Consider the following 27,991-nt stretch of genomic DNA (forward strand, 5'->3'; position numbering starts at 1 on the left):
ACGTTTTATCATTAGGCCCTAAAAAATCAGCCCTTAAAATTTTGATTGAAATTTTTCTCTCATCGCGCAGAAGTTTCACTTCAATGATATTTTGTTACTTGAAATTGGGTTAATTGGAAGAATATAGCTTTGAAATTAATATTAATAAATGACCATAATATTGAATTTTCTAATAGAACAGTTATTTCGGCAACATAACGCCCTTTTTTACTAAAAGGACTTAAGTTTAAAAGTTTTGCATTCCTTTGTTATATAATATTCAGATAATAACAATTATTTAGTTATGAAATTGGTTGTTATTTAAATAAATATTATTAGAGTATGAATATCAAATGATTTCTCAAGTTTTTTTTCACATATTCGATAAAATAGTCAAGATAATGTTTTTTGTTTTTAAGGTTTATAATATATTTTTTATAATGATATTTATACTCTAATAAATAATGAGTTCATAACATGTAACCATTTTATTTATTTTCGTTGTTATTGTAGTTAGTTATTGCAATTATTTAAAAATGAAACTAACGAATAAAGTTTATATTTTATTACTAGTGTGTTTTATTTTAACCAGCCCGACTTTGCTGAATAGAGGAGAGATAATTTATTTTATCTTGAGTATCTAGTACCATTTCAATTCTTTATTACCTACTAGGTGTTCCCGCGGTTTCACCCGTATTGCTCCGCTCCTGTTGGTCTTAGCGTGATGATCATATATAGCCTATAGCCTTCCTCGATAAATGGGCTATCTAACACCGAAAGAATTTTTCAAATCGGACCAGTAGTTCCTGAGATTAGCGCGTTCAAACAAATAAACAAACTCTTCAGCTTTATAATATTAGTATAGGTAGGTACATTAATTTATAATCTTAGTTTTTCATTCCGGAATTCAGTAGAGTCGAATACGAATGACCCAATATGTTAAAACATATAGCATTGAAAACAGCATAATATATTAAGTTATTCAAAAATCAAGGTTCATAACTTCCTGTTGCGTTTTAATTATAATTTCAGGTACAAACGATTAAGTACATATATATAGATCGATAGAACATTTAAAAAAATGGGCGCCAAAAACTTCAACCACAGCCTACATAACCATTACTTTTACGTCCATTCAAAACTTTGTAAAGTATCATTAAAAAACTCAATGTCGCCTACATTGAAGTCTCTTGGTAATTCTATTCTTCTTGCGGGTGTAAAAAAAGCAACACCACAGTAGAAAATTAATAAAAATATAAAGACAGTACAAAATTGCGATGCCAAATCCCATACGAATGTATGGGGGAACATTAAATGGTCAGGTTTTTCAACAGTTTTTCTATCAACATTCCGTAGTCTTTGCTTCATCTTTTTAATTTTAGGCCTTTTTTCGTATTTGGTTATGAAATCACCGTCAATATCGACTTTGTACCACGATTTATGTCTATCCCACTTGTTCGATTTGGAAATAAAATCCATAAATTTTTACTTGCTTACAATTTAGTTTCCATGATTTGTTTATAATTTTGACAGAATAGTAGATGACAGTTTTTTTTTGTAATTATGTAAAAATATTATGGGTAATTTCAAGGTAATTTTGATGTCTGATAGAATTTTTGGACGAAAATTTAAATTAGATCAAATGTGTGTGAGGATGGATGTATGTTTGTCGTTTGAAATATAAGTTTTTTGCGCAAGGCGAGATAATATGAATTAGCTTCTAAAATTTGAGATAAGAGGAGTCTGTAGGTATTTTTTGCACGTCGCAACGGAGTGATTGTGATGATTTTTGTGCCTGGAGAATGGAGATAGGAGGCTAGAGTGACATAGGATACTTTTTATCAGCTAAAATATATCATTCTAATGGGAAAATAAATTATGCTTGTTATTTTATCACTCCTAAAATTCCAACAGATGGATGGCGCTACAATTATTTATTTTAAAACTAGTGGTTCTAACATGGGTATAGTATGGTATTTTTATTTTTCTCTGAAAATTAATTATTTTTGCCCATTTTGCATCATTTTCCATAAGTTTTGCATTTATCGTAGGTGTTTTGATATCATCTATGGTTGAAATTTTTAATTCGAACCAGTCGTTCCTGATATTATCACGTTCAAACAAACAAACAAATTTACTTTAGATACAAAAAAAAACACATCAAATGTAAAAAAAACTTTATTGTTACACAGATAATAAAATGAAGACTATTAACTAAACAATATAACGCCTCTATTTATAAAAATAAATTGCAGTTGAACTATTTATACATATATTTTATATTGTGTTAACAATTTCGTTCTTAAAAGATTTAAGATAAGTCAATAAATATATAATGTATTAAGAAATTCTAGTTACTTGGGTTTAAAATTGAATATCATTTTTGACAAAATATTAAAATGTTTTGTTTAGTAAAAATAACTAAAAAGTGATCCGATTAGGATTCCGTGTCTTTTGATTTGAAGAAATTTCTAAATACATATAGTGAACCATAATTATAGTGTTGTCATGAAATTTATTTTTTCTATCGCGGGCCTTGAGCGCGGGGACCGAATCCAGAAATCTCACGAACCTCACGCTCCCCACGGGGACGGGCTCGGAGGTGTGGCTTGAAGGCATAGCATGCAATAGCTTTACCGCGGCAGTCCCCGAGTGACACACGTCTTTTTTATTTTAACTCATCCACTTTTTAGTTATCTTCTTATATATAAAAATGAATCGCAAAATGTGTTGGTAAGCGCATAACTCGAGAAAGGCTGAACCGATTTCGATAATTCTTTTTTTATTATATTTCTTGAAGTACGAGGATGGTTTTTATGTAGAGAAAACGTAAATATGTACCACGGGCGAAGCCGGGGCGGACCGCTAGTTTTAACTAAATCATCAAAATAATGATATAATAACCACTATTTATGTAAAATATTCTATGTAATGGACTGTATACTAGTTATTTCTTGAAAATATAGAACAAAATTGATTACACAATAAATTATGTACTATTATAATCTCATATACAAGCGAACAATCAATTACTTTTTACCCTCAAAACGTTTAAATATACAGGGTGTCCCACTGTTGGTATACTAAGCTCAAAGGAGTATATAGTTTTGCATACGCTGAGTACGTAAAAAATACTTATAAAATTCCAGACGCATTTTTTTTCAAATAGATGAATTCTTAAAACTCTGTGTACACCGATAACAACCAACCCGCCCTATTTTTCCACCCGCAAGTGAGCTATCATTTAAGATTATGTTTTCATAGACAAAATGCTCACATTAGCGAAGCCGAATATGCCGGCTGCGCGAAGTTAGAGAAGAAAACATGGATTTGGAGAAAAAAAAATAGGAATTTTTTTTAAACTTAATTTTGTTGTTTAACTATTTTTAAATGTGATCAGTGTATGCAAAACTACAACCCCCTTCGCGCTTAGTATACCAATAGTGGGACACCCTGTATATAAATGCAAAATCATAGAGAACAGACTGAAAAAAACTCTATTTTTATAAAATATGATTACGTATTGCTTGATACACCTGCAAAGTTAAAATGTATTTTCATATAAAAAGAGTAAAAAAACAGGAATTCTTCATTTCTTTCTCTGACATTATTTTTCAATCCATTCTATATGGTATGCACCTAATAGATTTACACTAAATTAATAACCATATTTTTATAATAAATTTGTCCGAACTAACATGCTTTGTTTTGTTAAAATAAATTGCGATCATATAGAACTTAACTGTCTTACCACAAAAAACTTTAGACAGGGTTTAACTTTAAGCGCGGGATCTCTTTAATCTGGTTTTGTCGTATTTCACATAGACAACTATTAAAGTGACAGATCCCTGGTTTAAAGTTAGACTGTGTTTAAATTGTTTTGTGGTAAGATAAATATTTTAGTATTATGAATTATTTAGTTATTGGCGCCATCTTGACAATTTTTGGCGCGAATTGTAAAAAAAAGCAGAGAAATGGGATGAGAAATACAATTAAAAATAAATCTATATTTTACTAATTCCCGGTTAAAAATAATTTTTGAGATCCGAATCTTATTAAAGTTTCTTTTTTTGTCGTATTTTGGACAAAATATTGTCTCATCCCATCTCATAGTGATGTTATATAAAAAAAAAGGTTTTTTGCCTTAACTTTAACGAATCCATTAAAAAATATCCTTATATTAAATGCAAATACAACACTTATAGAGCTGCCGCTAAAAATTTTTTGAAAAATTGTTTTTTTTCAAATTTCTTGGCAGTTTTTATTAAATTCAGCGTTTCTCGTAAAAAGCTTTTTTTTATTTTGTGATAAATATTAACTTGAGTCGCTACATTTGTGACAATAGTTTTGATTAAAAAAATCAGCCTTTTTAAGACTCATGGTTAAAATAATATTTTTATTTTATTTTATTTATTATATATACTTAGGTATGAATATAGAAAAGGTTATTTTTATATATGTTTCAAGTATTAAATGCTTATAAACACAATATATGAATATTTCGTGTATAAATGTATATTCCGATTAAAAACACTGAATAATTGTTATTATTAAATGCAATATTTTCGACTCTTTATAATTTTAAAAATTACAGATTAATTTGTTTGTTGGTTGTAGAGTTTAAAATAAATCAATGTTTTTCTTAAAAAGGTATTTGATATTACATAACATATTTCATTATATATTTTTGTTCTTATATACTATAAAAGAAATATATTTTAATATAAATGGTTATTATGTGTTTCTCCTATATATCTTAGTACAAACATTTTGCGTGGTTTTTAATATAACTATTTAAGTAAAAAAAAATTGTTAGGTTTAAAACTAATGATATAGTCTATAAAAAGCTAGCTTAAACTATACAAAATTAGCAATTGACATATTTTAATTTGAGGAGACAGTTCTGTAGACGCGTTGAGAGTAAAATACCGTCACGTCATGGAGTAAGGCGACGATTTTGGTATATTTTATTTCTTGCCAAAGAAGTTACACTTCTGACACGGTTGTTCGACAGACGATCTTTTTTAATACATATTTAACCGCCTTCACGTAACAAAAAAAGCCAAGAAAGCGCACGGAAAGGGTTTACATAAAAAATAAACGCCAAAAAATCATGGTAAGGCTAAATATTTTCGACAAAAAATGCAAAAAAAAATTTTTTCGGGAAAAAATGCATTTTTTTTTATTGCAAAAAATCTAAATTTATATAGTTTAAGCCAGCCAAATAACATTCTATTCGACAACCAGGGACGCGCTCGCGTAGGACACGGAAGAATCTTGCATGTTCATACATTGAGAAGATTGAGCGTACTTTAAGAATTTCATTGACATCCTCGGACAGTTGGATTGGCTTTGCAGTTTGGCGATTGCCTGAAAAAAAAAACAACAACAATATAAAAAAATACAGAACAATTGTTTTTTTTTATTATTAGAATAACACCTTAATGAATTAAACCGAAAATTTTACTATGGAACTTAAATAGTGTATAGCACCACTTTTGCTCCGCGTAATTGAGTTTTTTTTTTAAATTAATGTTCCTTATCCTTATGAAATATGTTCCGGACATTAGCCGAAATAAACAGACAGAAAAAAAATTACTTTTTTGTATATGAACCATAACCATCCATATGCATTTTAAAAAGCGGTTGTTTTAATATTACAAACAGACACTCCAATTTTATTATTGGTATTCATAAGTTAATGTTAACAGTAAATTATTATTTTCTGCATTTGACGATTCAAAAGCGCTTCAAATCGAAATCTAGTCTAATGAACAAATGATTGATTTAAAGTTTACCTGTAACAAAACTCCAATGGGATGTCTGCCGCAAATCGTGTTGCCGTACTCGTTGAGATAGGCTGTGAAAGCGCGCGGATCCATTTTTTCCACTATGTCCATACCCTGAAAAAATAAAAAAATAAATGATTTATTTCTTTATTTTTTAACTTAACACACAACGAGTTTTATTATGCACAGATAGAAAATATAATTCATCACTACATAGTATAAAACAAAGTCGCTTACTCTGTCCCTATGTTTACTTAAATCTTTAAAACTACGCAACGGATTTTGATGCGGTTATTTAAATAGATAGTGATAAAAGAGGAAGGTTTTAGTATATAATTAATTAGGTTTTAAACAAAGCGGGCAAATCCGCGGCCGAGAAGCTAGTGAATTCATATAAAACATGACACAAATACAATAGATTGAATTAAATGTAGACTCCATACATTTATAAGTAACGGAATCGAGTTCCCTAGTGAAGAAGTCGTACGATACATAACTACATCCTAACATACACAATATTTATTAGGTTCTTTCACCCATCCAAACATCCATATATCCACTATTTTTACCACTAAACATCATTTAAACATTTTTCACACATCCAAGCCAAAAATAAACATTTTTTTCACTTCATCACTCACCAATCACCTATTTAAACAACCCCTAACGTTTTTACCCGACCCCTAACCCATTTACACAACCCCCAACCCATGTACACAACCCCTAACCTATTTATCCAACCCCTAACCTATTTCTGCAACCCCTAACCCATTTCTCCAACCCCTAACCATATTTCTCCAACCCCTTACCCATTTCTCCAACCCCTAACCCATTTCTAAAACTCCTAACCTATTTACCCGACCCTTTAACCATTTACCTGTTTGTCCAACCACTCGATGCTCTGGTATATTTGCCCCCGGGAACTATCGCGCCACGTGTATCGGAACCGTGTGCCCCAGTGGCAGAAGTCGGAGGAAATTATTACTAAGTTCTGCGGATCGGCCAAGTACGGGGCAAGGATAGCGCCGTATCTGTGTTTGGAGGATTGGTAAGTTAGTCGTTGTAATTAACTTGCTTAAATTATGTTAATTTATTTATTTTAATTTTAAAACATGACGTGGATATAGGTCTTTGTCTTTGACTAAAAAAGATGTCATAGTTAGACATAAGTTAATATTATAAATATTTTTTTGTTTGTTTGTATTGAATGGACTTCAAAACTACAGAACCGATTTTAATGAGCTTTTTCACTCACAGAAATTTATTAGAAAGTAACATATACAATTTTTTTTAGTTTTTATCGAGGGTCAGTCCGAACGGAGCGGGGACGAGCAGCTAGTCACTACATAGTATTTATGTATGTTTATGTATGTATGCATATTTATGTATGTTTGTCTGTATGCCTGTTAGGTATTTCAAACTACACAACGGTCTTTATGCAGTTTTTTAATAGACAGAGTGATTCAAGAGGAAGGTTTTAATATATAAGTTTTATATAAAACGGGTGATGCCGCGGGGAGATAGCTAGTTTGTTAAAAAGTAATCATACTCACTTGGCTTCCTTCTCCGGCGATAGCGTACCCACTAAAATAGGTATTATGGTGAAGCCTGTTTTGTACCTGTAATAAGGTGAAAATATAAATGAAAATTCGATTCAGAGCGGTATATAGAGAGTACATATATAAATTAATGAATGGTTGAATGGGTAAATTAAATTAAGATTTCTCTCTCGTTGAAATTTTTTAAGCTATTGCATAGCTTCTATCGCGGGCCTTGAGCGCGGGGACCGAATCGAGAAATTCCGTAACGAAAAACCTCACGCTCTCCACGGGGACGGGCGCGGAGGTGTGGCTTGAAGGCATAGCTTTACCGCGGCAGTCCCCGAGTGCCACACGTCTTTTTTTAATTGAATTAATGAACAATTAGGGTGCTTTTCCACTAGCGATCGAGGACGTAAGAATGATTGAATACAAATAAATATATGGGTTTATTTATTTATATTCCCAAATACACAATAACATGTAATATACAAATTAACAGGTGTAAAGTTGCAAAAATAATACTAATCGTTTATTGGGCATATACAAAATAACAAATCTTCTTAATCCTATCCTTCCTATTATCTTATATATAAAATTCTCGTGTCACAATGTTAGTCTGCATACTCCTCCGAAACGGGTGGACCGATTCTCATGAAATTTTCTGTGCATATCGGGTAAGTCTGAGAATCGGCCAACATCTATTTTTCATATGTACCACGGGCGAAGCCGGGGCGGACCGCTAGTAATATTATAAATGTGAAAGTTTGTATGGATGTTTGTTACTCTTTCACGCAAAAACTACTGAACCGATTACAATGAATTTTAGCACACATATAGAGGGTAACTTGGATTAACACATAGGATAGGTTTTATCCCGGAAATCCCACGGGAACGGGAACTATGCGGGTTTATCTTTGAAAATGCGGGCGAAGCCGCGGGCGGAAAGCTAGTACTATTATAAAGGCGAAAGTTTGTAAGTATGGATGTATGGATGTTTGTTACTCTTTCACGTAAAAACTACTGAACCGATTACAATGAAATTTAGCACACATATAGAGGGTAACTTGGATGAACACATAGGATAGGTTTTATCCCGGAAATCCCACGGGAACGGGAACTATGCGGGTTTTCCTTTGAAAACGCGGGCGAAGCCGCGGGCAGAAATCTAGTATACTATACATATCCATGCAATAGAGTGAGTCATTAAATTAGTAAGTTTGTTTGTAAGAGTGTATGAATGGAACAATACATTATAATAAAAATAATGCAATACTCACTCCTCCATAACTTTAGCAATGTATGGTAAGTGCATTTCAATGGAATGCTCGTCTTCGTCTGTCTGTATGTCCATCCTCTCGAACTGGCGGGTCGCTTCTAGCTCCGCATATACTGGAAAAGATAAATATATCAATAAATGTATAATAATAAAAAAGCGTGTGTGCCGGGCACACTTTGGCAAGATTCAAAGATACTATAATCGTCGCCTTACTCCATGACGTCACGGTATTGCCATGACGCGAAATTTTACACTCAGAATAAAGAATTTTCACTTTAAAAATGTCGGAGGCCCAAAATAGACATAAGTGCAGGCAGATGCATTCTATTGCATTATGTAATTACTTCTACTTATTCTAATAATTGCTCTTTTAGTTTTTTATTTCTGTTTCTCAAAATATTATCTCGCTTTTTTCCCTTCTCTCCTTGGTTGCCTGGCAGAAATCACTGTTTAGTGATAAGGCCACCCTTTGTGCTTTTGTTTATTGTAAAAATTGTTATTTTATGTACTTGGTTTATTGCACAATAAAGTGTTAAATAAATAAAGTTATTTAAAAATTTGTCATTTTTATTTAATCTGTACTAATATTATAAAGCTGAAGAGTTTGTTTGTTTGAACGCGCTAATCTCGGTAACAACTGGTCCGATTTGAAAAATTCTTTCGGTGCTAGATAGTCCATTTATCTAGGAAGGTTATAGGCTATATATCATCACGCTACGACCAAAAGGAGTGGAGCCACGGGGTTGAAACCGCGCGGAGCAGCTAGTTTACAATAACTACAATAACAAGTAATAAATAAAAAATAACAACAGGATACTCACTCTGTTTATCAATAGTGAGGTCATATAGCGGTGTTGCGTATTTATCCAGAGACGATAAAGCACAGCCTCGTATGCGCACGTGGTGGGAGGGGCCGAGGATGAATATACGCTTTCTAAAATATATTTTAGATTTATTTAAACATTATGTAGTCTGATTTAAAAAAAATCTGTAATCTTATATATAAAAATGAATCGCAAAATTTGTTGGTAGGCGCATAACTCGAGAACGGCTGAACCGATTTCGATAATTCTTTTTTTATTATATTCCTTGGAGTACGAGGATGGTTCTTATGTAGAGAAAACGTTAAAATGTACCACGGGCGAAGCCGGGGCGGACCGCTAGTATTTATATAATTTAAATAGAAAAAATTCGATCATGAGGCGGGACTCGAACCCGCATCTTTTCACGTCAATCCGGGGCGGATGGCGATATTTCTATTATTTATAAATTTATATTTATAAATCATTTGAATGTCTTAAAACCAAAAATATCAAATTTAAATAGTGTAATGTATTGGAATTCATAATTTTAAGGGCCCGTTTATCAATCCATGACCGCCTCCTTGGTACAGTGGTTGACGCGTGAGCGTAGAACCGAGAGGTCCTAGGTTCGATTCCCGGTGGAGACGAAGAAAATAAAAATGTCTCGGTCTGGCAGGAGGCTGATCATCTACTTGTCCCTAAAGAAAATCGATTAGTGAAACAGATGTATAATGCATATCTGCCCCTTACCCCGCTTGGGGACATGGGACTTCACTTTTATCAATCCTTGGTTAAAATTTATGCATATGAATTATGTACACAAAGTGTTACCAACACAATAATATAAAAATGTCACCTGTTAAATATATCGATAATCGAGACTCATTTTAATGGTTCTTTAAAATACCATTAAGTATCCATGGATTGAAAAATCAAGTAGTCGGATGTTTAGAATTAATAAAACCGGCCAAGTGCGAGTCGGGCTCGCGCACAAAGGGTTCCGTAGCAGCAAATATAATAAATTACAGTTAAATCAACCTATCTCAAAAACTATAAGAGATACTTTGATCAAACCAAAAATCGTTGAAAGAGTTAATTAGCATGCATCACCTCTATTTTTTTTAGAATTTTATACCCCGTAGTTATAAAAATAGAGGGGGGGGGACATACTTTTTACGACTTTGAGAGCTGATATCTCAAAAACCGTTCACTTTAAGAAAAATGTTTTTTAGAAAACTTTATATCATTTTAAAAGACCTTTCCATTGATACCCCACACGGGTATGTACATCGAAAAAAAAAATTTCATCCCTCAGTTACATGTATGGGGGGCCCCACCCCCAATTCTTTTTTTTACTATTTAGTGTCATATTTTTGTAGCGGTTCATACAACACATATTCCCATCAAATTTCATCACTGTAGTACTTATAGTTTCCGAGTAAATCGGCTGTGACAGACGGACAGACGGACAGACGGACAGACGGACATGACGAAACTATAAGGGTTCCGTTTTTGCCATTTTGGCTACGGAACCCTAAAAAACACAACAGCATATCATTTTGTAGAAATTAAATTTTCAATTTACAAATTTTAAGCTACTTTCAAAGGCAGATAATTGCAGAATCACAATTAATTACACACATAAATATATATAAAACCTTCAACCATTCGTCTTCACTTCGCTTTTTACAGATAAATAAGAAAATAATAATTACTCACACAACTACAGGACTAATTTGTCTGTATGCGAATGCTGCGCAAGCGCCGCAATACGAATAGCCGGCGTGTCTGAAAATTAAAAACTCTATGTTATCTATACATATAATAAAATCGTAGGAAAGTCAAAACTGTACATTGAATACCTCTTTAAAAGTATACTTGGGGCCTGATCTTCAAAAGATACCGAAAACAAAAATATACTTTTTAGAATTTTTGTCTTTGTTTTTTAGTGTCTGTATGTCCGGGATAAACTCGAAAACTACTGCATGGATTTACTTCAAATTTGGTACAGAGATAGCTTGAGACCTGAGGACATAGGATAGGTTTTATCCTGGAAATCCCATCGGAACGGGAACTAAGGTGGTTTTCTTTGACTACGCCGTGAGGGCGAAGCCGCTGGCGGAAATCTAGTGAGGCAATAAATACCTATTACCTATATTTTAGATAAACTAAAAAAACACACTTTAAACTCATGATATTGTAATGCCTATCCTTGATAAGTGTACAAAGTTTGAAGTCAATTTTTAGGTTCAAATCGACTCTGGACTAGTCGGTTATATACCAACGAATAGGTGAAACTAAAATAAGCGTGTTTAAAAAACAACGTGATTTCGAATATTTTTATTACGATTTCTAGGTGCAAAGAAAAAAATTCTATTAGTCTCATGATATTTTATTCTTGCATACATATACAATTATTTACAAACATCTTTCGATACATTATTAACAATACGACAATAACTCGTCTTCCGAGCAGGCTTTCAAACAACACTCCATGACGATCTGCCGCTTGCCGCGACTCGCAGTCCGCGCCTCGTGAGGCCTCAACCAGGGCCCTTTGTGACTTGCTTCCATCTCTAGCCAGGGCCCTACAATACCTACATGCTTGTCTACTTTGTTCGCCAACCAGGGCCCTTTGTGACTTGCTTCCATCTCTAGCCAGGGCTCTACAATACCTACATGCTTGTCTACTTTGTTCGCCAACCAGGGCCCTTTGTGACTTGCTTCCATCTCTAGCCAGGGCCCTACGTGATTGCCTTTGTTACTATCTCGAGCTGGTAGCCAGGCATTATCAGTCTTAAAACTCGATTCAATGTCTCCTACTCCGATAGTTTCTTTTAGCCAAGGTTTTGTCACAAAAGGACTGATCTGATTATTATCCAACACCCAACCATTGTCTCGCTTCTCGTCATATCCACACACCATAGCCAGGGCCATCGCCAGCCGCCGCCCACAATACACATTCGGCTCTGCTCTCACCAGCATTACCAAAGACAACAGAACGATTTGCACCTTCATTGTATCGAGGGTGGATTGTGAATGTGAGGACGCAAGACGTTTTCGCGGTTTTATACTCATTGAGATAATGAATATTCAGGAGATTCAGGTATATTTTACACTTGGATGAAGTTATAATCTTCTATTAATAGATTGTGGCGCCTGTTGTATAATGAACTTTATATGACACCACCCACATGATAAGTCTAAGTTAAGAGACGCTTATATTTAAACTAGCTGTGCCCCGCGGTTTCACCCGCATTGCTCCGCTCTTGTTGGTCTTAGCGTGATGATATATAGCCTATAGCCATCCTCGATAAATGGGCTGTATAACACCGAAATAATTTTTTCAAAGCGGACCAGTAGTTCCTGAGATTAGCGCGTTCAAACAAACAAACTCTTCAGCTTTATAATATTAGTATATAATATTAGTATAGATAATCAAAATCGATAATCTATACTAATATTATTATATACTATTTGATATCGACAAACTTTTGATATCGAAAGTACTTAACCTAATGAGTAAAATGCCATTAATATATTTTTTAAAATATAACGAGAAATATCTAAAAATTTATCTTTAAACACTCCCGTATGTAATAAAAACTAGCTTACCGCCCGCGGCTTCGCCCGCTTTGTCTAAAACCGAATAAACTATATATACTAAAACCTTCCTCTTGAATCACTCTATCTATTAAAAAAAAAACGCATCAAAATCCGTTGCGTAGTTTGAAAGATTTAAGCATACAAAGGGACGGACAGAGAAAGCGACTTTGTTTTATACTATGTAGTGATACTTACGGGGCTATAATGGCGCGGGCTGGTCCATGCGTGAGGTCAGCTTTCGACAACCATAAGTCCAATTGACGAGACAGTTCTGAACCTGTAAAATATTTAAGTTCATCTTATCATCGTTCTTCATCTAGAAAAGCTACATACAATGGTCATCCATACAAATATTATAAATGCGAAAGTAACTCTGTCTGTCTGTTACTCAATCACGCCTAAACTACTGAACCAATTTGCATGAAATTTGGTATGGTGATATTTTGATACTTACCCGATATTTAATAAAATGAAATTTTAATACTTAACTTATAAAATAGTATCAGGTATTTATCCTATCCTATCCTATTATGTAGTATGTAATATTAAAAATACGAAAGTTTGTGAAGATGGATCTATGTGCATGTATGTTTGTTACTCTTTCACACAAATACTACTGAACCAATTACAATGAAATTTAGCACACATATACAGGATTACTTGGATTGACACATAGGATAGGTTTTATGCCGGAAATCCCACGGGAACGGGAACTATTCGGGTTTTTCTTTAAAAACCCAGGCAAAGCCACGGGCGGAATGCTAGTATTTTAATAAAATAAAATTTTAATACTTAACTTACTGTACTAATGTACAGGTACGTTAATAAAATAAACAACACCATATACAAAACAATATTTAATCAACAAAAACCTATTCATTATCACCCATCATCAACTCAATTTTCTCCGACACTTCCTTGATCAATTTCTCACTAAAACCGGGAAATTTATCTTCAAATTCCGTTTTTAGACTGTCGAGATCAAATCTATCTTTCTCCAAGTTGTCTAAAGTTTTCTGTGACAGTTCATACTGGTTAAACTTGTCTATGTCCAAATTGGAATGTTTTTTTATCTGTTCCAAGCCTTGTATAGCGTCATTGACTGCATCTAGCAATTGTTTATGCCCCGATTCTTTATCGTAACCAAAGTCTATGTTTTTAACTTCCAATTTGTCAAGGCAGGCTTGCTCTGTTATAGAGAGTTTCTGCAGTATATCTGTGATGTTTGAATTTTCCGTTGTTTCGTAGAACTTTGCGCAGTCTTGGTTCTTTAGATCTAGCAGCCTGAAAGGAGATTATATGAATTATAGTAGTAGTAATAAATATGAATGCACAATCTGTATTTTTTAAACTTTGATACGTCTGGAAAAAGGGAATAGACTGATTTATCGTAAAAAGTTGCTGGTAAGTATCTACACAATTATTTATTCAATTCGACTTTGACTTGATGTTCTTTAGAATCATCTTAAATATTAACATAGATTTACCATTTACCACCTGTTTGGAGAAAACCAACATTATCATCAAATGTATGAAAAATTTTACACACACACCAATATTGTATCATTGGAGCAAGCAGGATAAATTAATATTAAATTATAAGTGTAGATTAACCCATTGACCACCGAGCGGCCCGATCGGGCCGAGACACAATAGATTTTCTATTGTGTCTGTGATCCGAGGACTGACGGATTAAACCATAAAAATTATTAAACATACATACAAGAACTTTGTGTAATATGATTAAAATCATCTTTATCATCAAATGTATGAAAAATTTTACACACACACATTCTAAAAAGTATTTTAATCTTACCTCTTCTGTTCAACAATGAAAGATATATCCTTCAATCTTCTATTAGTTTTATCAAGCTGTTCTATCGTTTTATTAAATCTATCAGCCAATTGGCCCATCTGAATATCCATTTGAGTTTCCTCTCTCACTATTTTTTCATCTACCAAGCAATCTTCGACTATAGCCCGTAAAAACTGCCCATACGCAAACTGATTGTTAATTAATAGCATATTCTCGAAATCAGGTAACGGAGAATCACTTTTGCAAATAGTCACGTCGCCTTCGCTTATTTTGGTGGAGTTTAAATTCACTTTTGGTCGAGCTTTCGTATCTTTAGGCGGCAATTTTCGGGAAGTAGAAGGCACACTGGTTGTGGACAGTCGTTTCGTTTTTAGATTGCTCGGCGGTCCCATAGTTTTGTTTTTATCCATTTTGAATTATATCTCGTAAAAAATCGTTAATAAAAAATATTGGCTTGAAAATATTGTTCGAGAATGACAGTTATTTGAATTGCTGTCATGGCGACCCACGGTATGATTTGTTTATTGTTTACGTTCGGAAATTATTTTAGCCAATACTTATTATTTTTATATTCTTTGACTAATAAAAACGATATAAAATAAAATAATTAATTATTTATACAATTTCTATTAATATAACTGTATTTTTAAAGTATTAAAAAATTCTTTGAATGATAACCAAATTTATGAACGAAACGTCAAAAACAAAAATTCATTGAACTTTCAACTTATTTTGACCTTTTGATCAAATTTTCAAAGGTTAAACATAGAAATATGTCTTCATCGAGTTACTTATATGTTAGGTACTTTATTGATAAATATATCTTACTAATATTCTATATTATTTACCTATATGTTAGAGAAGAAGAAAAGGTTACTTCCCATTGCTACCAAAATTCGAAATTTTCTTCTAAATCTGTGCCCTTCGTTTAGATGCAGGTCATTACCCTTTGCATTTCGCCTTTCAAATATTTAATAATACCACTGACGAAGCGTTTTGTTTTTTGCATTGTTTTCTTTATTTACTTCAAAATCGATCGCAAATAAATCGACCTAAATGAAAACTTACCATTTTCTGTGTACCAGCTACCGGCATGCGATGCATTACGACACGACATCGTTTTAACTTTTGATTAAAAACTTACGAGCTTTTAATAAAGTAACAACAATGTAATGGCATATAGTTTTCAGATTACAATACAAAAATAATTTGAAGTTACAAATTTGACTTTGACGTGTATAACCTAGTTAGAAATTCGTTCATTAATATTGAACATAGATAAAAAAAGAATTTAAACAAAATTATAATTTTATATATCTTTGATTATTAAATCTTGAAAAAAACTTAGATCATTGAAAAAAAGTATCATATTTAAAAAAAATAATTTATAAATATTCTATCTAATATTTAGTTATATGCACCATTCAAACGATATTATTTAACACGATTTTACTTATTGATGTGAAACATCTATAGGCTCACTTGTAAACCGAATTGTTGGCGTGGCGACGCTTGCCATGGCGACGGGTCGCCACGCTATACACATCGGCTCACTTGTTAAACCGAACGATGTTTCACATCTGCCAGGCGTCCCATGACGGCTCACATTTTTTTTTAACAGTTTTATAGTACCATTACAAATTTTATAATCATATCATAATATTAAAGATTTTACCGAGTGCAGTAAACATAAGATTTGTAAGTTGTAATGGATAAACCTGTGGGCCCACAGTATTACTAATTTAGGCCTGTGGGATAAACTCTTCCCTTCTATAAAATTCGCTTCCTAAGTTAGAAAAAAATTAGAATCTGATCACATCTCCAATTATATTTTATGAGCTGAATCATGAATGAGATAATGGAGATTATGAGCGTTTTAGAACCAATAGATGCATCTACGAATCAATTAAAGATCTTTTTACTGTAAGTAATTAAATCTTGTGACGTCATTAATTCAGAAGCAAGATGCTAATATCCAACGAGCCTACGAGGAATAACTTCCTAATACTTGAAAGATAGATCACAATATGAGGTAAAATAAAATTCGTGCTAATAAGTCATCACGTTCTCCAAGTTTCAGCATATAGGCTTACAGTGTCTCAGTTGTTTATAAAAATATTTAAATAAAGTATCGTATCCTAGTCTTAAATCTATACTAATAATATAAAGCTGAAGAGTTTGTTTGTTTGTTTGAACGCGCTTATTTCAGGGACTACTGGTCCGATTTGAAAAATTATTGATGTGGTGTTAGATAGTCCATTTATCGAGGAAGGCTATGTATCGTTACGTTGCTAATACATACTCTAAGATCATTACGCTAAAATCAACAGGAGTGAGGAGCGATGCCACGCAGGTGATACCGCGAAGCGCAGCTAGTGTATAATAATATGTTTCATCTTTTTTTACTTCGGGTACGTGAAATATCCAATATAAAATTACGTAGTCCGTAGAAAAATAAATACCAGTTGTAGGGAAGCAATAAGGCCCTGCGCAGACGACAGACTATCCGTGACGCACTTTTTAGTCTGTGAAAATAGAACCTATGAAATTATATGCAGTAACGCACACGACGCGCAAAAAGTCCGGCGCACAAAAAATCCGTGTAATCCGGGCAGACCGCGCCGCGCCGCGGTGCGCCGCTCCGCACAAAAAGTGTGTGAAAAGAATTGAACGTTTGCTTCAACGCGCGCTAACGCAGACGGCGCACACTTTAGTCGGCAATCTGCATTTGCTAGGGGTGGACGTAACGCACGCGATCTATTATCATGGCTTTCCGAAAGTATAGGATGTACCCAAAATTCTCTATTTCTTTTTCTTTTCTGTACTTCATGTACAAAATAATACTTCGCGATCTCTGCACGATTTCCATAGCGTCTACGTCCCTACAGCTCTGCCGACAAAATGATCGAAGATGTGCGTCGTGTGCGTTGAGTCTGTGAAAAATCCGCGACCGACTTTTTGTGCGCCGCAGACTCGATCGCACAAAAAGTGTGCCGTCTGCGCAGGGCCTAAGGAATTCATCCACAGATTACTCAAACTCATATTATATAATATTTATTTATTCAATGACATTTTCTAGAAGTACTTTGAGTCCACATTTGAGTCATAGAATTTTGAATCGTCTTAACATAGCTTTCATTTACTAAATAGGTAGGCACCACAGTAGGCACAGAGCAAGTGATATAGGTACATACATACTACGTATAAACTTTGTGGTTTAAACTAATCGCAATTCGCACATGACATTTCAAGCAAATTTTTAAACGTAACTCAATTGTCATTTGTCATCTTGTATGATGTATCTTGTATTCCAATTCTTGTCGTTTTTGTCACTTGTGGTATATCTTGAGCAATCAGTCCAGTTTTTCTATCGAAAATATATTCCATAGGAACAGAATTATGAATGTATTATCGATTGTTCTAATTGAAATTCATTAAGTTTTTTTATCTAAATATATACATAACTTCCTGTCAACTTAAGTGCTGTGAATTTTTTCATAACAACACAACCGGTTTAAACATTTTCTTTAATTTATTAAATTATTAGTTATTCAGTGCAGATTTGTGATAGTAATAGGACTATAGTTTTTTCAAAATGTTGTCTTCATTATGTAAGTAACGTCTTTGTCTATTTTTTATTTTAAAAATTAAAATAACCAACAAAATATATTAAAAAATATTGTGTGGAATGTCTGTAAGATAACTATGTAACTTTAGATTGACAGGCGGTTTTTGCATAGTAATCGCAGCGCAATCAAGTTATTACAATTCCAAATTAGGTATTATGTTTTTTCGAAATATAAATCAAGTCTAGCACATTTTTAATTAACCTATTATTCTAAAGTTGTGCAATTATATTTATAAAATCTAGGAGTAATGAAAAGTTGTTGTTGTTTCAATTATCTTACAAAGTAGCTTATTTGAATCTTAGAATAAGTACTGGATGATAAATATCTTTAGAGGTTCAAACTCAAACTCAAGCATTTATTTATTAAATTAGACTTCTTCTAGAAGCACTTTTGAAACGTCATAACATATTTTTATCATTTACCACCGATTCGGAAAGCAGTATCTACGGAGAAGAACCGGCAAGAAACTCCATAGTTGCTCTTTTAAATCATGTCAGTTTTACAATTTAATTTTACAAAATACATATGTAACATCATATTATATTATAATAATATGCCAAAGAAGTGTCCTGTGGTAATATTTTCAATAATCAACATCTTCTAAACTGTCTAAAGTAAAAAAAGAAATACATATTCTCGTTGTATGCAGAAATAGTATTCATTACAAACACAAAATATTAAAAAATATTTAATTAAAATTATCTAAAATTGCCATTCATGAAAGAAGTACTCTAAAATATATTGTTATTTGTTACATAGATAAAAAATATTAAAAAAAAATGTGCCAAATCTCTAGTTCTTATTTTAAGTTAACAACAAGCATGACCTAAAAGATAACCTGTAATGTTATTACCAATATTAGCGTAGAAAAATTCTGATAAATATGATAGTTAATAGTTATTATAATCTTGAAATAAAAATTCAAGGACACAATACCACTATTATAAATCTGAAGAGTTTGTTTGTTTGTTTGTACTCACTAATCGCATGAACTACTGGTCCAATTTGAAAATTTGTTTTGGTGTTAGATAGCCCATTTATCGAGGATGGTTATTGGCTATATTCTTCATGCTAAAACCAAGAGGAGCTGCACTCACCCGTGTTATAATCATGGTTATATTATACCGCAATATATTATTTATATTGATACTAGCTTTCCGCCCGCGGCTTCGCCCGCGTTTTCAAAGAAAAACCCGTTCCCGTGGGATTTCCGGGATAAAACCTATCCTATGTCCTTTTTCGGGTATCAAAATATCTCTATACCAAATTTTATGCAAATTGGTTCAGTAGTTAAGGCGTGATTGAGTAACAGACAGACAGACAGAGTTACTTTCGCATTTATAATATTAGTATGGATTCATGGTATTTTCAAGGTTCTTTATACAAAATAATGAACAATTACTCTTCTAAGGCTTTTTTTAGTAGTCTTACATTCATAACATTACATACAGGAGGTATATCACAGAAATTTATTACCTATTACCTAAAGAATGTTTCATTACAGATCGTCAGAACGCAAAGTTATGGCCGCAGTTCGTCAGCAGTGTGCGAACGGCCAGTCAGGTGCAAAAACCAAAGACAGCTATAATTATGTTAAATATGGGAGGTCCACAGACTGTTGATCAAGTAAGTATATTTTAATACATTTTGAATGTGTTCAAAAATTATTTGTGTGAAATAAAAAAAATGTTCACAAACTATACTAATATCTTCTCTTATATATAAAAATGAATCGCAAAATGTGTTGGTAAGCGCATAACTCGAGAACGGCTGAACCGATTTCGATAATTCTTTTTTTATTATATTCCTTGAAGTACGAGGATGGTTTTTATGTAGAGAAAACGTAAATATGTACCACGTGCGAAGCCGGGCCGGACCGCTAGTTATAAATACGAAAGTTTGAATTGATGGGAGTATAGATGTTTGTTACTAATACAAAACTATCCTATGCGTTAACCCAAGTTACCCATTAAGTGTGTGCCAAATTTCATGAAAATCGGTTCAGCAGTTTTTGCGTGAAGGAATAACAAACTTTTGTATTTATAATATTAGTATTGGTACATTTTTTCCTTTTATTTAATGTTTTTTCTCTATCTCTATATTTCTTGTTACCATACTCCTCGAAACGGATGGACATATTGTCATGAAATTTTGTGTGCCTATTGGGAATCAATATCTAATTTCATACCCATAAATGATAAGAGTAAGGCAAAAAAATGTTAGCCGAGACAGCTAGTAACGTCTATAATTTGTAACTACATATATTCTTGCAAATAAATGTAATTTGAATTTAATCCATATTATAGGTAGGCGATTACCTCCATCGCATCATGACAGATAGGGACATGATCCAACTGCCCGTTCAAAGTAGACTCGGGCCGTGGATAGCGAGCCGCAGGACTGAGGAAGTCAAGAAGAAGTACCAGGAGATTGGTGGTGGCTCGCCGATATATAGGTGGACTGATTTACAAGGTATGTGAAGTCCCGTATCCCCATAGTGGGGTAAGGGGCAGATGCATTATACATCTGTTTCACTGATCTATTTTCTTTAGGGACAAGTAGGTGATCAGCCTTCTGTGTCCAGCTAGACCGAGACATTTTTTTTTCTTCGTCTCCCCCGGGAATCGAACCCAGGACCCCTCGGTTCTACGCTCACGCGTCAACCACTGTACCAAGGAGACGGTCAATTTCGGATTTACAAGGTATGCAGCCTAGTAAATAGCCTAGGCTGTTGGTTAAATGGCGAAGTTAATAAATATGTTAATAAAAAAGATCATGTGTGTAGAGCACACGTGTGAAACTTCTTTGCCAAGATTCAAAGGTACCAAAATCGCCGCCTTTCTCCATGACGTGATGGTGGCCATGATGAGACTTTGAAATTTTACTTTCAACGCGAATAAAAATATAATATAAAAGCCTATAAAAGTTTGTATCAACATTTTTGTCACTGTATCTCCAAGACTTGATAAGTAATATATTTTTAATTGCCTTTTTTTAAAGTATTTTTAATATTTCTCTTTCAGTGAACCCCCAAGACTTGATACATTATTTTATTTTTATTTTTTCTATTTTTTTTTTCATAGGAAAGCTCCTAACAGAGGCGTTAGATCAAATGTTGCCAGCTTCCGCACCACACAAACATTACATAGCATTTAGATATGTACCTCCTTTCACTGAAGAAGCTTTGGAACAATTGGAGAGGTAAATATAATTCCAAAAAATACATGTAAATTTTGTACAAACTGTATTAATAATTTTTGCATAAAAAGCGGCTTTGTTGAAATCTAAACAAATTAAATGAATTGATTTCACTTTTGATTTCAGAATTAAACAGATTATTGATTTGTTTTTAAGTTTTGTTATTAATAAAATTAGAAATTAATTAAATCAATAAGATTTCATAAATTGAGTTAGGAAAAACGACTAAAATAAAAAGAACGACGAAAAAAATGTAATCGGAATTATTTTTAGCTGGAAAAAGGAACATCAAAAAGGTAAATTTAGACTTATCAGTGTGGTGCAGAAAGCTTACTATATAGCATGGGCTACACTTGATGTGAAAAGTTTCAAAAAATGTTTTTTTCCTGATTAGAAAAAAATACAATAAAGTCCCTTTTTTATTTTCAGCGATGGAGTAGAAAGAGCGATTATTTTCTCTCAATACCCACAATACAGTTGTGCTACGACTGGCTCCAGTTTGAACGCTATTGCTGACTTTTATAAAGACAGGTGAGTTAAAGATAGAAAGATAGATAATAACAAGAAAAAGATAGATGGAATGATGGCTTTATTTCTTTGGGGTAAAGGTGTTATACACTAAATCTATACTAATATTATGAAGCTGAAGAGTTTGTTTGTTTGTTTGAACGCGCTAGGCTCTGGAACGTCTGGTCCAATTTGAAAAATTATTTCGGTGTCAGATAGCCCATTCATCGAGGAAGGCTATAGGCTATATATCATCACGCTAAGACCAACAGGAGCGGAGCAATGCGGGTTAAACCGCGGGGCACAGCTAGTTTTGATATAAACATGTCATATTTAGTCTATTTTGTCTTTTTAGTTCTCTATAAATAAAAAAAGGGGAAAAAATATTTATTTTCTTTTAAGCTATTACATAGCTTCTATCGCGGGCCTTGAGCGCGGGGACCGAATCGAGAAATTCCGTAACGAAAAAACCTCACGCTCCCCACGGGGACGGGCTCGGAGGTGTGGCTTGAAGGCATAGCATGCAATAGCTTTACCGCGGCAGTCCCCGAGTGACACACGTCGTTTTTTTTGCAGGAAACGACCGAACATCAAATTCAGTATGATTGAGAGGTGGGGTAATAATCCCCTACTCGCTACAGTATTCGCGGAAAGAATTAAGGAGAAGCTGTTACTGTTTGATGGCAGTGTACGGAACCAAGTTATGATCATGTTCACTGCGCACAGTCTGCCCCTTAAGGTGAGTTATTTTATTATATTAATAAACTAGCTTCCGCCCGCGACTCCGTCCGCGCGGATGTCGGTCTTCGCGTGGATGGTTTATTTATCCATTTTGAGTAACTCTGACAATAACATCTTATAAATATCTATTGGACCCAAATACGGCTAGGCCTATAATAATACCCAACGTGTGTTCGCGGTTCTACAGATCAACGTCTATGGATAAAACTGAAAAATTAAGATTATTTTTTTTCTACGTATTTTTCCAGGATAAAAAGTATCCTATTTTACGCCCAGGATAATAAGGTATAATTATACCAAGTTTCATCGAAATCGAACCGTTAGTTTTCACGTGATGTCTTCACATACAGACAGACAGACAGACAGACAGACAGACAAAAATTTTTTTAATCACATATTTGGGTTTGGTATCGATCCAGTAACACCCCCTGCTATTTATTTTTTCAATATTTTCAATGTACAGAATTGACCCTTCTACAGATTTATTATATGTGTAGATAATTTTTGATAATAACATGTATGTGTAGAAAAGTATAATTAATTTAATGCGAATTATTAAGGGATAAATAACCAGATGAAGAAATTATGAAATTTTAAGCGCTAATTATTGAAGTGAAACTTCTTTATCGTGGTTGGAAAAAAATTTAGTGTAACATTTTTTCGTTACGCGTGACATTTTTCCGTTACGCGCCATCTTTTTCTTATCCCTACCACGCGTGATTCGACGTATTTTTGTAAAGTTGCATATAGTAAATTTTTTGAAAAAATAAGGCCCTAAAGAAGTTTCACTTCTTACGTGTGTACACTAGTACACGCACACATTTTATAATCATAAAACTATCAATTTAAGTATTCCACATATTTTGTCGTTTTCTTTTCTCCTACGTTCTGCGTAATATTATTTGCTTACAATTTCTTTCCAGAATATAATCATTCATATTAATAGCCTACAACTAACATTTATAGCATTCAAATGCTTTATAAATAAATATTTTTTCAAGATCGCCTGGTGATCGATTATTTTCTCTTCTTTAAAAATTTGTCACCCTTTACTTTATTTTTATCACAGACAGTATTTCGTATCAATATTTACTCATAGCAGTTCTAAAAAATTAAACCAAATTAACTTGAATTTGATATTTTTGGTTTTATGGCATTCAAATCTTCTAATATATATAAATCTCGTGTCACAATGTTTGTCCTCAATGAACTCCTAAACCACTTAACCGATTGCAATAAAATTCGCACACCATGTGCAGTTCGATCCAACTTGAGAGATAGGATAGTTTAAACATGTAGGTACCACGGGCGAAGCCGGGGCGGACCACTAGTTATTTATAAATATAAATTTATAAAGAATAGAAAAAATCCGATCGATAGGATGCGGGTTCGAGTCCCGCCTCGTGATCGAATTTTTTCTATTTTTTTTCTATTCTTTATAAATTTATATCAAATTAACTTACTAATTTGTTCAATTTTTTCTCACTTCAGGCGGTATCCCGCGGCGACACATACCCGCACGAAGTGGCCGCTTCAGTATCGGCAACTATGGCGAAGTTACAAGTGCCGAACCCACATAGATTGGTGTGGCAGTCGAAGGTTGGACCGCTGCCGTGGTTACAGCCTTATACCGATGATGCTATTAAGGTAAACGGTTGTTATTTGGTGTCCTTACCCTGTTAAAAGTAGGTAGAGGTCGCTATTTAGCACATTTACCTTGGTAAATGGTCGCTAATAGACACATTTACTCTGTTATAAGTAGCTACAGGTCGCTAATAGACACATTTACCCTGGTAAAAGAAGCTATAGGTCGCTAATAGACACATTTACCCTGGTAAAAGAAGCTATAGGTCGCTAATAGACACATTTACCCTGGTAAAAATAGCTATAGCTCGCTAATAGACACATTTACCCTGGTAAAAGTAGCTATAGCTCGCTAATAGACACATTTACCCTGGTAAAAGAAGCTATACGTCGCTAATAAACACATTTTCCCGGGTAAAAGAAGCTATACGTCGCTAATAAACACATTTACCCTGGTAAAAGAAGCTATAGGTCGCTTATAGACACATTTACACTGGTAAAAGAAGCTATAGGTCGCTAATAGACACATTTACCCTGGTAAAAGAAGCTATAGGTCGCTAATAGACACATTTACCCTGGTAAAAGAAGCTATAGGTTATAAGGTACATTTACCCGGGTAAACTGAAAGTAGCCAACAGCGAGTCGAAAGATTCAAATGTTTGTATGTTTATTTTGTTTTTGAAAATGACTGCAAGTTAAAAATCACAAGACATGTTGTACATATTTTTGAAGTGAAACTTCTTTATCGGGGTTGGAAAAAAATTTAGTGTAACATTTTTTCGTTACGCGTGACATTTTTCCGTTACGCGCCATCTTTTTCTTATCCCTACCACGCGTGATTCGACGTATTTCTGTAAAGTTGCATATAGTAAATTATTTTTTGAAAAATAAGGTCATAAAAAAGTTTCACTTCTTACGTGTGTACACTAGTACACGCACACATTTTCTTTTCTTTCTTTTTACAGTCTTCCTTAACACAGGATTTTCCTAGCTAGGAAGACAGAGCCACACTGTAATTGTATTAATTTTTTTACTCAATAAAGATATTTTTATTTTTTATTATTACAGGCGTACGCAAAACAAGGCGTGAAACACATGATCCTAGTGCCTATTGCGTTTGTGAACGAACATATAGAAACTTTGCACGAATTGGACATTGAATATTGTGACGAAGTCGCTAAAGAGGTATGTTTTTTATTCGATACTAGCTTTCCGCCCGCGGCTTCGCTCGCTTTGTCTAAAACCTAATAAATCTATACTAATATTATGAAGCTGAAGAGTTTGTTTGTTTGAACGCGCTAATCTCGGGAACCAGTAGTCCGATTTGAAAAATTATTTCGGTGTTAGATAGCCCATTTATCGAGGAAGACAGACATAGGCTATTTATCATTTCACTAAGACCAACAGAAGCAGAGCACTGCGGGTGAAACTGCGGAGCACAGCTAGTCCTATTAATATTATAAAGGCGAAAGTTTGTATGGATGTATGGATGTTTGTTACTCTTTCACGTAAAAACTACTGAACCGATTACAATGAAATTTAGCACACATATAGAAGGTAACTTGGATTAACACATAGGATAGGTTTTATCCCTGAAATCCCACGGGAACGGGAACTATGCGGGTTTATCTTTGAAAATGAGGGCGAAGCCGCGGGCGGAAAGCTAGTATTAATTAATTATGAAGATTTCTTTAACACAAGAACATTTTTCGTATATTATAATTTTTATTTGATATTTTTTTGTGAATTTTTCTTGTAATATTTTTAATGTTTTTCAGGCGGGTGTAACACAAATAGAAAGAGCGGCAGCACCAAACGACCATCCGACATTCATAGCTGCGTTAGCTGACGTAGTTGCGAAACACATCACAACCGGACCAGCCGTTTCGAGGCAATATCTGTCTAGGTGAGTACAGATAAATATATTAATCTATTACTTTTAGCGTTTTCAGATCTTTTAAAATACAAATTAAATATTTATAGTATCTATAGTGCTTACAAACAGTTTACCAAGGTAGATATATCATAATTGGCTTATCATTTTCTATATATTATTTGCATAAGTGAGTGTTGAGACAAAAATATTTTTTTAAAGAAATTGATTTGTAAATGATATGATTATTATGAATGCAATTTTTTTTATATTCTTAAATAATGTTGTTTTTTTAATTTTCACATATTCTCGCATTAAACAAAAACGTGATTTGTAATATTTTATAACCAAATGTACAACCTATCGATATCTCTCGTTTAAATTATTATCTGTCAGTTAAAAAAACAAATAATGTTAAATAGGCTATCTGTCACTTTATCAGCACATTAAACTTATAATAAAACTAGCTTATGGCCCGCGGCTTCGCCCGCTTTGTCTAAAACCTAATAATTATATACTAAAACCTTCCTCTTGAATCACTCTATCTATTAAAATAAACCGCATCGAAATCCGTTGCGCAGTTTTAAAGATTTAAGCATACATAGGGACAGAGAAAGCGACTTTGTTTTATACTATGTAGTGATGTATTAAATTTTAAATTAATGTTTCAGGTGTCCACACTGCGTTAGTAAGAGGTGTGAATCTTCGAAGGCGTTTTATAAGGATTTTTGCAATTTTGATTACAACGCTGAGCCTCAAGTCACAAAAGTTTAATAAATAATTTAGACAATCTCTCTTTTAATGTAGTTTTTGGATATTCTAAATGCTTTTATATGTGGTTAAATTATATGTATTATTAGATGAATTTTGTATCAGCTATTCTTTTGTTATTTTTTTTCAGTTGTTATTTTTCCCAAAGTTTAAACGTTTGGTTAACTTTTAAAATTGTCAAGTGGGAAAATAGCCAAATCAGTCCAGCAATTCTGTATATGTAATATGCCTGTATTAAATACTATACAGGGTGTCCCACCCCACTACTACACAGGGTGTCCCAGGGTGTTGGTATACTAAGCTCAAAGGACGTTATAGTTTTGCATACGCTGAGTATGTAAAAAATACCTTTTTTTTAATTTCTTTTTCAAATAGATGAATTCTTAAAACTCTATTTGTACACCCATAACAAGCAACCCGCCCAACTTTGCTACCAGCACGTGACCTATCGTTTAAGATTATGTTTTCATAGACAAAATGCTCACATTAGCGAAGCGGTAAATGCCGGCTGCGCGAAGTTAGAGAAGAAAACATGGATTTTCAGGAAAAATTTAGCAAAAAATTTTTGACGTAATTTTGTTGTTTATGTATTTTTTACGTGATCAGTGTATGCAAAACTACAAGTCCCTTCGCGCTTAGTATACCAATAGTGGGACACCCTGTATATGTATTCATGTAATATAAAGACGATCTATGATAAAATTGGTCGTGTGAAAGTGATGGGCTATCTGGGACTTTATCAGCAAGTAAAACTGCCAATTAATATTCCATAATATAATAAATATTAGGATAAATAATAAATCTTCTTTATATATAAAAATGAATCGCAAAATGTGTTGGTAAGCGCATAACTCGAGAACGGCTGAACCGATTTCGAT

At 33.5% G+C, this 27,991-nt stretch overlaps 4 protein-coding genes across 4 annotated transcripts; 1 reads left to right on the forward strand and 3 right to left on the reverse strand.

Moving 5' to 3' along the window:
* Positions 1–3,711: 3,711 nt before the first annotated feature.
* Positions 3,712–16,018, reverse strand: LOC149895425 (protein MEMO1). Its single transcript, XM_090118933.1, has 9 exons — positions 15,879–16,018; positions 13,190–13,271; positions 11,108–11,176; positions 9,407–9,519; positions 8,587–8,698; positions 7,322–7,387; positions 6,646–6,799; positions 5,778–5,882; positions 3,712–5,349 (listed from the first exon to the last, which is right to left on the reverse strand). Exons 1-9 carry the CDS (start codon positions 15,925–15,927, stop codon positions 5,212–5,214), a joined length of 888 nt encoding a protein of 295 aa, XP_089975059.1. The 5' UTR covers positions 15,928–16,018; the 3' UTR covers positions 3,712–5,211.
* Positions 11,831–12,410, reverse strand: LOC149895426 (uncharacterized). The gene has a single exon (XM_090118696.1). The coding sequence runs from the start codon at positions 12,404–12,406 to the stop codon at positions 11,831–11,833; it is 576 nt and encodes a 191-aa protein (XP_089974822.1). The 5' UTR covers positions 12,407–12,410.
* LOC149895427 (uncharacterized) lies at positions 13,839–15,287 on the reverse strand. Its single transcript, XM_090119063.1, has 2 exons — positions 14,811–15,287; positions 13,839–14,278 (listed from the first exon to the last, which is right to left on the reverse strand). Exons 1-2 carry the CDS (start codon positions 15,218–15,220, stop codon positions 13,867–13,869), a joined length of 822 nt encoding a protein of 273 aa, XP_089975189.1. The 5' UTR covers positions 15,221–15,287; the 3' UTR covers positions 13,839–13,866.
* Positions 16,019–18,148: 2,130 nt separating the features above from the next.
* FeCH (ferrochelatase, mitochondrial) lies at positions 18,149–27,366 on the forward strand. Its single transcript, XM_090119047.1, has 10 exons — positions 18,149–18,421; positions 19,944–20,065; positions 20,746–20,911; positions 21,523–21,640; positions 22,067–22,168; positions 22,721–22,883; positions 24,377–24,532; positions 25,538–25,654; positions 26,248–26,375; positions 27,014–27,366. The coding sequence occupies exons 1-10, from the start codon at positions 18,406–18,408 to the stop codon at positions 27,114–27,116; spliced, it is 1,191 nt and encodes a 396-aa protein (XP_089975173.1). The 5' UTR covers positions 18,149–18,405; the 3' UTR covers positions 27,117–27,366.
* The last annotated feature ends 625 nt before the right edge of the window (positions 27,367–27,991 follow it).

The sequence above is a fragment of the Colias eurytheme genome, chromosome 31 (genome assembly GCF_061535395.1).
Source record: "Colias eurytheme isolate Ceu_HAF_F1 chromosome 31, ilColEury1 Martin Lab GWU primary, whole genome shotgun sequence".
In the NCBI taxonomy this organism is placed as follows: domain Eukaryota; kingdom Metazoa; phylum Arthropoda; class Insecta; order Lepidoptera; family Pieridae; genus Colias; species Colias eurytheme.

Bases quoted from the DNA above. Each gene is read 5' to 3' on its own strand.
- FeCH (XM_090119047.1), top strand. The intron at 21,641-22,066 runs GTAAATATAATT...TTTTATTTTCAG, and splicing joins GCTTTGGAACAATTGGAGAG to CGATGGAGTAGAAAGAGCGA. The intron at 22,884-24,376 runs GTGAGTTATTTT...TTCTCACTTCAG, and splicing joins CGCACAGTCTGCCCCTTAAG to GCGGTATCCCGCGGCGACAC.
- LOC149895425 (XM_090118933.1), bottom strand. From the start codon at position 15,927: ATGTCGTGTCGTAATGCATCGCATGCCGGTAGCTGGTACACAGAAAAT. The intron at 11,177-13,189 runs GTAAGTATCACT...TTTAATTTTCAG, and splicing joins GCCCGCGCCATTATAGCCCC to ACACGCCGGCTATTCGTATT. The intron at 5,883-6,645 runs GTAAATGGTTAA...TTATTTTTTCAG, and splicing joins TCGAGTGGTTGGACAAACAG to GGTATGGACATAGTGGAAAA.
- LOC149895426 (XM_090118696.1), bottom strand. From the start codon at position 12,406: ATGAAGGTGCAAATCGTTCTGTTGTCTTTGGTAATGCTGGTGAGAGCA.
- LOC149895427 (XM_090119063.1), bottom strand. From the start codon at position 15,220: ATGGATAAAAACAAAACTATGGGACCGCCGAGCAATCTAAAAACGAAA. The intron at 14,279-14,810 runs GTAAGATTAAAA...ATCTCCTTTCAG, and splicing joins TTCATTGTTGAACAGAAGAG to GCTGCTAGATCTAAAGAACC.